The sequence below is a fragment of the Dipodomys merriami genome, unplaced genomic scaffold (genome assembly GCF_024711535.1).
Source record: "Dipodomys merriami isolate MVZ:Mamm:240054 unplaced genomic scaffold, mDipMer1.0.p SCAF_22, whole genome shotgun sequence".
Lineage (NCBI taxonomy): Eukaryota > Metazoa > Chordata > Mammalia > Rodentia > Heteromyidae > Dipodomys > Dipodomys merriami.
The window spans coordinates 7847389-7859770 of NW_027203604.1; the positions used below are offsets into that span (position 1 = coordinate 7847389).

Consider the following 12382-nt stretch of genomic DNA (forward strand, 5'->3'; position numbering starts at 1 on the left):
ACATTTCTTGTCAAACATTGTTACTCCTTTTCTTCCACTATTCCTTCCCTCCACAGTTTCCTTCCTTCCCCCTCCCAATTTATAAAGTTAATTTCCAACATAGAGTCTTATAAGTATCATTGTTGCATTGGGTCATTCTTTGTCCTTGTTATTCCCTTTCCCTTCCCCAAATCAGATAAATGTATATACAAGACACAGGGTACCAGAATCGAAGACAGTGATTGCCTACTTCTAAGTTTTAATAGAGAGTTGTCTTATTTGTTGAATCAAATGGTAATACTTCTGTAAATATACCTACATTTCTTGTATAAGAGTGGATTTTTAAGTTCTAGGACCTGTTCTGCTTTCATAATAACTAGGATTACTGTCATCTTCCTTCTTTATGAACTAAAGTTGAGACGTCTTCTATTTCATTCTCTTATATATATTTAATTAAGAAGCCTTTCAACAACATTTCCTGCATGAAGAATTAGAAATTCTGCCAGATGATTTGGAATTAGGCACCTAGAGTTTTAAAGTATGACACAACTAGGTTTGAATTTTGGCAAATTATTAAAGAGTTAGATTCTCTGGAACGAAGGTAAATACCTAGATTAAAGGATTGTTGTAAGAATTAAGAAACAATGACTATAAAGTGTTTAGTGACATAAGGCTCAATAAATGGAACAAGAGTCATGAAATAGGGCTGGTGCTTAAAAAAGAAGATACTTGCTTGAATATGGTTGACCCAGATTCTTGGGCTTTAGTTAAAGTAAATGAGGGATATCCAGCAGTATTAGGCATGTTTGTTTCTCAGTTGTTGAAATAGGTCTAGTCTCTGTCCTTTTCCTTCCTGAGCTGAGGTATATCTTCAGCTACGGAGAACACTATTAATGTAAATGTCAATCTAACAAATTACAAATATCTGATAGTAGGAATCCTTCCATATCAAATGAATCTGTGCATACAGAATGAACTGTAACTACTCTAAAGCACAAAAATGTCCCCATCTCAGTATTTTACTTTCAAATGGTATTTATGGACAAACCAGCCATAAACGTTGAGGATTTCAATTTTGGCAGTCCTTGAAAGGGCATATTTTTGAGAGGTATTAATGCAAAAGGCATGTAAATTTTACCGTGGAGAGGACTTACATGTCATGCTTTCTCACTATTCATTTGCCGTAATAAGGTTAACTATTAGCTTCCTTTAGGATAAATTAGAGATTTTAGGGATTACCAGAGTCTCAGGAATCAATACAGCTGGACTGGCTGAAGCCTCCGGCCGCCCGGTTTTCACCGTGACACTGTGGCGCAGGCGCTCTGCTTCCCCCTCCACCCCGCCCCTTACGGTGGCCCGCGCGCTAATGACGTCACTCTCCCGCGCGGCGTTCCGGGCCTCGGTCGGGTCGCGGAGCCGTAGTCTTCCCTTTCGCAAAGCTGGGCGGAGCGCGAGGAGAGCAGGGGGAAGATTTGTTCTACTACGCACGCGCAGAGGGGATGGCGACGGTGCCTCTTTCTTTCCCTCTTTCTGTAGCTTAGCTCAGCCCGGAGGGTTGAGTGCCCTCCCCCTGCTCTGCCTGCCCCTCCCCTCATCCCCTCCCCCCCGCCCAGTGGGGATCCTAACTGACAGTTGTCGCCAGGCCCGTCCGTGCGCCGCCTCCTTCTGCCCAGGTCCCCCGCAGGTAGAGAGGGGCGGGAGGGGGTGTGAGGGAGAGGAGGAGCCGGGCCCGCCGCGGCCCAGCGCCGCGGCCCACCCGGGGGAGGAGAGAGAGGAGCCCCCGGTACTCCTCGCCCCCTCCCCGCCCCCTGCCGGCCCGGGAGGGGGTGGGGCACCGGGGCCGCGGCCGCCCCGCGAGGCTCGGCGGTGGAGAGAGCGGCGACCGGCGGGCGGGCGGCGGAGGGGTGAAGCCGACGAGGGCCGCGCGCGCGCTGCCGCCGGGGGAGGGGAGAGAGGAGGGCACCCGGGCTCTCCTCTCCCCCTCCCCGCGCGCCATGTAACCCCGCCCCGCCGGCGGCGAGCTCGAGACCCCCGCGCGCACCGAGCCGAGCCGGCGGCTGAAGAAGGACGAGGCCCGATGCGGCACGGGCTGCGCGGCACGGCCGAGCCGTGAGGAAGCGGCCCGCGCTCCCACGTCCCTCGGCGTCTCGAGAGGCCGCTCCGCGCCTCCCAGCCTGGGCCTGCCGAGAGCATGAGTGTGCCCGAGCCTCCCGGGGAGATGGAGCCGGCTGGGGAAGAGGAGCGGCCGCCACCGGCGGCCGAGGCAGAGGGCGAGGAGGAGGTGGCCGAGGCGGCCCCGGCCGCGGGGCCGGCCCGCGGGAGGAGTGCCTCCTCGCTGGAGGACGCGGCGGACCCGGCGGAGGAGGCGGCGGAGACGAAGGGGGTCGCGGGCGGTGGCTGCAAGGAGCAGGAACTGACCTACGAGCTGCAGCAGGGTTACCGCATCCTGGGCGAGTTCCTGCAGGAGAAGCATAGGGGCCTCACCGCCCCCTTCCTGCAGCCCCTGGGGGGCGTTGCCAGCGGGGAAGAGGAGGCGGCCGAGGGGCCGCGCGGCGGGGGCCGGGGCAGCCGCGCCGTCCCGCCGCCGCCGCCGGGCCAGGGCATGTGTTTGCTGAAGATGGAGGAGAAGTTCGCCAGCGGCCAGTACCGGGGCATCACGGAGTTTGTGGCGGACTTCAGGACGATGCTGGAGACGTGTTACCGCCTGCACGGAGTGGACCATTGGATCTCCAAACAGGGCCAGAAGCTAGAGATGCTGCTGGAGCAGAAGTTGGCGCTTCTCTCTCGGTAAGCTAGCCCCATTCTGGGTGGGACTGACAGACTGACACAAACACACCCTCACACGTGTCCGAGCGAGGATGGGCTGGGCCAGGGAGCGGGGGGCGGCGCTGATAGGTGCGGTGTCGGTGGCGGAGAACCCCGAGAGGTGGAGCAGCTCTGGGCGGGGGCCTTGGAGGGGTGTGGTGGATGTGGGCTGAAAGCTGGGCACCCGGGAAGAGAGAAGCTGATTTCCATATTTCTATCAATGATTCAGACAAGATAAGCCACTCTCGTGCCATTATTTTTAAGTCTTAAAGTACACTGCAAATTGATATCACAAGTTTCTAAACTCGGAAGGTCCGTCAAGTTTTAAAGATTTGAAAAGAATGTAGAATGAAGCAAGAGAGCTGGCTGCAAGAAACTGCTCAAGTTTCTAAGAGCATTTAGTTTCCATAAGCTAACAGACCTTAGTCTTAGAAAAGGACAGAGAAACTTTCTCTTTAACACAGAGGCTAATTTTTGAGGCTTGAATCCTGGGCCTCAATTCAGATAGGCTAGGCAAGCGTGCTCTTCAGTCATACCTTCAACCCTACTTAAAGGTAACTTTTTAAATTCTTGGAGCCATCATTCCTAGCGGCTAATGTGCATTAAGAATTCTCAGGTCGCCGGGCGCTGGTGGCTCACGCCTGTAATCCTAGCTACTCAGGAGGCTGAGATCTGAGGATCGCGGTTCAAAGCCAACCCGGGCAGGAGAGACCGTGAGACTCCGATCTCCAATAAACCACCAGAAAACCGGAAGTGGCGCTGTAGCTCAAGTGGTAGAGCGCTCGCCTTGAGCTGAAGAGCTGAGGGACAGCGCCCAGGCCCAGAGTTCAAGCCCCACGGCCGACAAAAAAAAAAAAAAAAAAGAATTCTCAGGTGATTTAATAGTATCCATACTTAGAAGTTAAACTTATAACGTAACTTATAAACGTTGTAAACATAAACGTTATAATGTTACTAAAGATACTTAATCTCCAACATTCAGCAGAAGAGAAAAAATGCTTACATTTTGATAGCAAAAAGTAGCATGATGGTTTCAAGTAGAGTTCTGAGTTGCTCACTTTTTTGTACTTGTAAGTGATGTTATGTATACACTTTATAAATGATAAGTTTGGGGCTGGGAAGGTGGCTCAGTGGTAGAGCTCTTGCCTTGCGTGCATGAGGCCCTGGGTTCGATTCCTCAGCACCCCATAAGCAAAAAGAAAACAAGCCGGAAGTGGCGCTGTGGCTCAAATGGTAGAGGGCTAGCCTTGAGCTGAAGAGCTGAGAGACAGTGCCCAGGCCCAGAGTTTAGGCCCCACGACCGGATCCCCCTCCACCCCCCTTCCCAAATGATGTTTGCTTAGGTATATTAGGAAATTATTTCTTTTTCTATACTAGCCAGAAGACTAAGTCGTTATTATATAATTGCTTTGGGTAGACATGTTTGAAAAGCCTCAGTTGCAACTTAAGTTTGGAATATAATTTATTATGTTTCAAAACAATATGTTATAGTTCTCATGAACAGGGTTTTTTAGCAACCAGATGACCAAGACACCTTATTTGGAAATGAAGTATTATATAGTATTTTACTATTTATGTCATTTAAGTTTCCTTTTGTGTTTTGCTGTATATTTGTAACCCTAAATTAAATCTTTTAGTTTGTAAGGATAATTTTACTGCTGTTTCATATACTACTGAGCTTCTAGTGACTGATAATAAATGAGATGCCTTTGGTAAAGAGGATGTCACATTATCATTAAAGAGCAGCCAAATGATATTAGTACATTGAATAAACATTGTAAAACTTCCAGAGTCTTTATCTGTATAATGAGAGTATTAGTCTAAATTAATTGTTTGTGCAAATATTTAAGTGTCCATTAGTGTTGGACTTCCATGTGTCTCAGATCAGTAGACAAGTTTTCTGAACTGATTGGTTTACAGTTGAGTAGGGAAGAAAACACCTAAGATGATAATGAATCTAGGGCTGGGAAGGTGGATTAGTGGTAGAGTGCCTACCTAGCATACATGAAGCCCTGGTTTTGATTCCTCAGTACCACACAAACAGGAAAAGCCAGAAGTGGTGCCATGGCTCAAGTGGTAGAGTGCTAGCCTTGAGCAAAAGAAGCTCAGGGACAGTGCCCAGGCCCTAAGTTTGTGCCCCAGGACTGGAAAAAAAAAAAAAAGATAATGAACATACTGGATATATTAACAAGGTTTAGGAGAGGGTGATCTAAAGCTGGAAGAAAAGGGATAACAGGTGAGAAAAAGAAAGGAGGATGGGAAAGAGAATAAAGTTAATACAGTTTGTACTTGAACTCATTTTTAAAGGAGTTGAATATTGTAGGTGGATTTGACAGGGACATTTTAGAATACTAAACTACAATGAATGCAAGACATAAAACAGCATAGTGTTTCTGGAAACTACAAATAATTTTATATACTTTAGTATATATTTTATATAGTTAGTCTCCAGTGTTTTGTCTGTACCTCAGAAGGCGTACAAAATGGGTCCAAATAGGAGTGAGGGAAGAAATTATTAAAACTTCAGTATATTCTATTATTATTTTATTCTTAATGTCTGGTTTTGTTTTGCTTTTGTGATATTTATACTAGTAGTAGATATATAAACATAAATATAGGGCTGGGAAAGGGGCTCAGTGGTAGAGCGCTTGTCTTGCATGCCTGAGGCCCTGGGTTTGATTCCTCAGCAAAAGCAAAAAAGAAAAAAAGCCAGATACTAAACATAAATATACACACATATGTATGTATATGTATATATATGTATCTAGGCAAGTGCTCTGCCACTTGAGCCATATCCCCTTTTTAGTTATCTTTAAGATATTTTTTAGTTATTTTTTAGATAGGATCAACTTCCTGCTTTTTGCCTTCATCTATCCTTGAATCATGATCTCCTATCTCTGCCTCCCATGCATGTTCTGGGATTACAGTTATGAAATATCATGTGCATCTTGTCCAATATAAAATCTTTGATAACTTTTTGTTTGGGCTGGCTTCAACTGTAGTCCTCCTATTTCTGCCTTCCAAGTAGCAGGGATTATAGATGTGAGCCATTGTTCCCAGATTACTTTCAGAGTTTTAGTGGTAAATCTTGATTTAGCTTGTTAAATACTATGCTGTAAGGAAGAACGCTTAGAGTACTACTGGGATAAACTATAGTAGCAGGGGTGAGAAACCTTTCTAACTGCATAGGGCTATTTTGATATTAATAACATAATTTGAACAGGCTGATTCACTGAATTTCATTTTTCCAAAGTAGCTAAATTTACTGAATTTCAAGTCCTACCCAGGTCAAATGCTTTCCCAGGCCTTATACAGCCCTCAGGGCTGAACATATGCTATTTCCAGGAGTGTTAGAGATGTAAAGAAAAATAACAGGGGTGGGAGGAAACTGATTCAAATACTTTACTAGATTTTATTTAAGCTAGTTTGTTTATTTGCTTGGTGGGTTGTGAGGCTTGAACTCTGGGCCTGGGCTCTGTCCCTCAGCTCTTCAGCTCAAGGCAAGCACTCTACCACTTGAGCCAATAACACTTCCAGTTTTTTGGTGGCTAATTGGAGATAAGAGTCTCATGGTCTTTCCTGCCTGGGCTGGTTTTGAACCTCGATCCTCAGATCTCAGCCTCCTGAGTAGCTAGGGTTACAGGCATGAACCACTGATGCCTGGCTTCAAGCTAATTTTTTTTTTTGGCTGGTTGTGGGGCTTGAACTTTGGGCTTGGCACTGTCCCTCAGCTCTTCAGCTCAAGGCGAGTACTCTACCACTTGAGCCATAGCTCCACTTCCAGTTTTCTGAGTGGTTTATTGGAGATAAGCATCTCATGGACTTTCCTGCCTGGGCTGGCTTTGAACCATGATCCTCAGATCTCAGCCTCCTGAGTAGCTAGGATTACAGGTGTGAGCCACCAGCATCCGGCTTCAAGCTTATTTTTAAACTAGGTTTTAAAGAGTGTATAAAGGGGCTGGGAAGTTGGCTCAGTTGTAGAGTGCTTGCCTTGCATGCCTGAGGCCCTGGGTTCGATTCCTCAGCACCACATAAGCAAAATGAAAAAAGCTGGAAGTGGCACTGTGGCTCAAGTGGTAGAGCGCTAGCCTTGAGCTGAAGAGCTGGGCTGAAGCGCCCAGGCCCAGAGTTCAGGCCCCAGGACCGGACCCAAAAAACAAACAAACAAACAAAAAAAGTGTATACAATGTTGATAGGTGAAATTCAGGAGTCAATTGACAATTACTTTAATTATTCTGTGCTAGGTAGAGTATAAAACCATATAAAATGATCTTTTATGCTGCTTCATTTTGATAGGTGAACAGAAAATACAATTTAGAATTCTGATGCATACAAATACAGAATATTCATTAGGAAATAGTTTGTACCCTATGATTAGCGTATAAGATGAACAGGATCTGTAGTGACAGGTAGGTCTAGAAAGATAGGATGGGGCCAGTTAGAGAGGGCTTTGAATGCTTACTAAGGAGTTTAGAATCTAGGCCATGTAAATGTGTCACAAGGGTTAAGAGAGTAACATGATGTTACTAGTATTTTGAAGAAGGTAGAAATGGAAGGAGGAAGAAAGCAGGAAGTCAATTAAAAGATTATTTAATTAATTCCATCAAAAGAATAATGAACAGTTGGAATATAAAGCTTAGATGAAGATACAGAAGAGAATTTAACTCAGCAGGTGCAAATGGTAAATGGCAAACTGTTGGATGCATGGTGTGAAGGAGTGATGTCCAAATGAATTAGGTTATTTGTACCCAGGTGATGGAGATACTGTGATGATAAGAGGCATTCATTTGAAGATATCCAGCTGAAAATTAATTTAAAAAGTGCATATGGTAATAAGAAGTGTGGTTTTTGTGGGGTTTGAACTGAAGGCCTGGGTGCTGTCCCTGAGCCTCTTTGTGAGCAAAGCTAACACTCTACCACTTTGAGCTACAGCTTCATTTCCAGTTTTTGAGTGGTTAATTGGAGGTAAGAGTCTCACTTTTCTGCCTGGGCTGGCTTTGAACTATGTTCCTCACATCTCAGCCTCCTGAATAGGATTACAGACATGAAGCACCCATTCCTGGCACTATAGATGTTTAATAAAGGGTTAACATACAGAAAGGCAATGATTAAAGAAATGAAAGTGAATGAGACTGCCCAGGATGAAGTTTAGTTATAAAAGGGGGCAGCAAACTTTGAGGATTGTCTTCAACAGTCTTTTCAGGAAGAAAAAGGATTAGAAAAACTTCTATTAAAGTATATTTAAAAAGCTGAACACTTTGAGTAAGTGCAGTTAACAAAGATGAAAAGGATTTCTCATGACACAAATGTATTATCTGGAATAATGTGAACACAGATTTCATTGCTTAATGATTTTTTTGTTTTGTTTTCCATTGAAGATACTAATTTAAGAATGGTTTAGATTTCATATAATAAAAATGCCTATGTAGACTTTGATTGTTGTTGGGATTTTTTTTGATGTTTTGTGTTGTGTGTTTATGTGAGCATGTGCATGTGCATGTGCATACATACGTACTAGGATTGTGGCTTGTACTCAGGGCCTTGCACTCTTGGTGGACTTTTTTGCTGGAGCTCTACCACTTGAGCCATTCTAGAAGTCTGGTAATTTACTGGTTGAGATCAAGTCTTGTGGACTTATTTGCCTAGACTTCCCAGGCTGCCAGGCTTCTGATCAAGCTTCCTGAGTAGCTAGGATTACAGGTATGAGCTACCGGCCTGACAAGATTCATGTGTTTTGCTTTATCATGTGCTTGTCATTCCCTGTTAGCTTTCCATTGCTGTGACAAAATACCTGAGAAATATAATTTAAAAGGTAAAAAATTAATTCCATTTTATACCTGTATTTTAGCTTTCAAATAATCTTTAAGCCATCTCTATAAAACCCAGAATTCCCCAGAACAAAGAAGGGACATTTTCAGTCTCCAGGAACTTGGATAATATTATGATCTTTAATGTTCATATTAAATTACCTTAAGTCCTCCTTTTTTAATTGGGAAAAACTGTTTAATCCCAGTGGTAATATTATCTGTCACCAAACTTTTTTGTTATATCATCTTTCTTCTGGGATTTGTGAATATTCCAGAATGAATCATGCTTAAAATTCAGGATATTAAGTACACACACACACACACACACACACACACACACACACACACACACACACACACACACACACACACACACACACACACACACACACACACACACACACACACACACACACACACACACACACACACACACACACCCACCCCATTATGGAAAGCATACTAATTGTGTTTACAACCACAATTAGGATAATGAAAAATTTTCATTTTCTTCTTTTAACTTTTCTATAAGTATTCATAGATTTTTCTATAATAAATATATTAAATTTGTAGTAAAATTCAGATTTTATTGAAAGGAAATTCATATTGCAATTTTTTTTTTGTTTTTTGCTGGTCTTGGGGCTTGAACTCGGCTTGGGCGCTATCCCTAAGCCTCTTTGTACTCAAGGCTAGTGCTCTACCACTTGAGCCACAGTGCTACTTCTAGCTCTTTCTGAGTAGTTTATTAGAGATAAGAGTCTCATGGACCTTTCTGCCCATGTTGGCTTTGAACTGTGCAGCCTCCTGAGTAGCTAGGATTACAGGCGTGAGCCACTAGCACCTACATTTATTTACTATAATAAATTTTGAATAAACTATATATATGTAAAATAATTTCAGTTAAAATATGTAACACCAAGGCTCTGAGAAAGTTTATCTAGTTGTAACTAGATGGTGAAACTTATGAGTACAGTTTTCATTTTTTTCCTCCATTCTTTTTAATTTTTTGTGCATTGACCATATATTTTGTTGCTTTTTGCAATTCCATTTAAATTATGAAATCCAGATTTTTCTATGTGTGGTTCTAAGCAGTTGGAATAGCTTGTACTAAAAACGGACTGAATTTTAGAATTCAAAGCTTTTGAGTACAGCCATCTGAACAATAACTCCAGACAAAAATAAATCTTCTGATAGTGTCCTTTATATCTTTTATTGTGTCTTTACATTGATTTGTTTCTAAATCATGATCCCAGAAGATAAGCCAGTTTAAAATAAAACTATTTGACTGTAAACTCTTGCTATACTTTCCAGGTACTTTGCTAGTGTTGCTATTCTGCGAGGTTGTATTCTATGTTAAAATCAGTGAAAATTTATAATCAGTCCAATTTATAATGATTAAGTTGTTATATAGCATATGAAATATGCTGAGCATCTTCCAAAAGTTTTGGAAGCAATATATTTCATTAGCTAAGGGTTAGTTTTCTTTTTTTTTTTTTTTTTGTCGGTCATGGGGCTTGAACTCTGGGCCTGGGCGCTGTCCCTCAGCTCTTCAGCTCAAGGCGAGCGCTCTACCACTTGAGCTACAGCGCCACTTCTGGTTTTCTGGTGGTTTATTGGAGATAAGAGTCTCACAGTCTCTCCTGCCCGGGCTGGCTTTGAACCGCGATCCTCAGATCTCAGCCTCCTGAGTAGCTAGGATTACAGGCGTGAGCCACCAGCGCCCGGCAGGGTTAGTTTTCTTTCAAATGATAACATATCGATTTGTAATAACAACAGTTTTAGTTTGCAAAAGCTTTAAAGGTTAGCCATTAAAAAAAATCATAATCTACCAAAGTAGTAGATTGACTTTTGTGGTAATATATATTCTCAATCTCTTGAGGTTGATACCACAAAGAAAATATTTCTCACAAAATATATACTCAGAATATTAAAATTCTATTGTCAGTGGCATTTCATATTTTTTGTTTTTATTTTTGTCAGTTATGAGGTTTGAACTCGGGGCCTGGGCACTGTTCCTGAACTCTCTTGCTCAAGGCTACTGCTCTACCTCTTTGAACCACACACCACTTCTGGTTTTCTGATGGTTAATTGGAGATAAGAGTCTCAAAGACTTTCCTGCCCCATCCGGCTTTGAACTGCAATCCTCAGATCTCAGCCTCCTGAGTACCTGGGATTACAGGCATGAGCCACCAGCACCTGGCTATTTTTTTAAAATACTTTTCAAATTTCCTTGTAGACATAGCAAAGATTATCAATTTTTTTTCTGAAAAAGCAATTCCTAGCAAATTCAAGTTACTCTTATGTTTGGTCTATAAATAAGAAGAGTCTGCTTCATTTTGCACAGAAGGAAATGGACCATCTGAAAAAGCTATCACATAGAAAGGTTTTCCCATAGAAAGCAGTTGTAAATATATATTGTTTCCATGTTAGCTCACAAACATTTTTGACATACCTGAATTTTTAAAATTGGAAGATGAAAATATTAGAAAATAATCATGAAAAAAACCAAATACATGTTTTATATTTGTCTTGAATACTGGTGTTTTTACTTGAGGAAAGACAAGCTTTTATATTTGAATATTTTAGCTGGGCACCAGTGGCTCATACCTGTAATCCTAGCTACACCGGAGCTCAGTTCTGAGGATCTCTGTTCAAAGCCATCCTGGGTGGAAAAGTCTGTAAGACTCTTATCCTCAGTTAACCAGCAGTAAACCAGAAGTAGAGCTGTAGTTCAAGTGGTAGAGTTGCCAGCCTTGAGTGAAAATAAAGCATACTGATCCTGAGTTCAAGCCCCAATACTGGTAACAGAAAAAACAACTCTATTATCACAGCTATGTTATCTCCTGATTCCCTGTCTTCTCTGCTACTATTGCTTCTAAAGTCTTTTCTAACCATTCTTTCTAAAATAGTATTTTTTTCAGTTACCATTTGTTTTTCTTTTTTCTTTTTTCTTTTTTTTTTTTAATAATTTTTCCTTTTTTTTTTTTTTGTCATGGGGCCTATCTCTCAGCTCTTCAGCTCAAGGCTTGCGCTCTACCACTGGAGCCACAGCGCCACTTCTGGCTTTTTCTACCTCTGTGGTGCTAAGGAATTGAACCCAGGCCCTCATGCATACAAGGCAAGCACTCTACCACTTAGCCACCTTCCCAGCCTATTTTTAATAATTTTTATTGAGATTAAATGATTGCATAAATTTCACTGTATTGTAGGATAGTGATACAATTCACAAGGCAAATTGTCATTATCTTGGTCTATAAAGTTTGTGAATTCTATAAGCTTTGACAATGCAACTATTTCTTCCACGTCAGGCTGTTTTTCTTTTATTATCTACCTTTTTATTGATTTTATTCCAACCTCTAATATATAACATTTAATATATAATTATGTCTTTTTTTGTTTCTCTTTAAAATGGAAACCTGAGGGCAGGGAAATCTAAGTGGAAGGAGGGTTTTTTCATTGATTTATTGATGTTTAACTTCTGCATGTTTATGTGAAGTGAAACAATAGATAGTGGTTGAGTGGAGAGATATAGTACCCTGCCTTAAGGGGTGGATATAGTATTAAAAGCCTAGTTAATTGAAAAGTTGGAGGCTAGCCTGGATAATTTAAGGAGACACCATCTCAAAGTAAAAAGAGGTAGAAAGAGTGATAGGGTAGAACTTGTCCAACATTCATTAGGCCTTATGATTAATCCTCAATACTACCAAAACCAAAACCAGACCAATCATCATAGAAGGTATTGTCTGATCTAGGCATGGTAGTGCAAATCTGTAATCAAAATGTAGAGAATT

At 42.2% G+C, this 12382-nt stretch overlaps 1 protein-coding gene across 5 annotated transcripts in view; it reads left to right on the forward strand.

Annotated features, from left to right (window-relative positions):
* Positions 1 to 1928: 1928 nt before the first annotated feature.
* The window catches only part of Brd10 (bromodomain containing 10), a 100545-nt gene continuing 90091 nt past the window's right edge, over positions 1929 to 12382 (forward strand). For 2 of the 5 annotated variants that reach the window (XM_070033242.1, XM_070033243.1), the window contains exon 1: positions 1931 to 2766. In XM_070033242.1, the coding sequence (XP_069889343.1) occupies positions 2171 to 2766 (596 nt within the window). In that variant the 5' untranslated portion in view covers positions 1931 to 2170. Of the gene's footprint in view, positions 2767 to 12382 lie in introns of all 5 variants that reach the window. The other 3 variants (XM_070033241.1, XM_070033245.1, XM_070033246.1) reach the window with 2 other exon arrangements.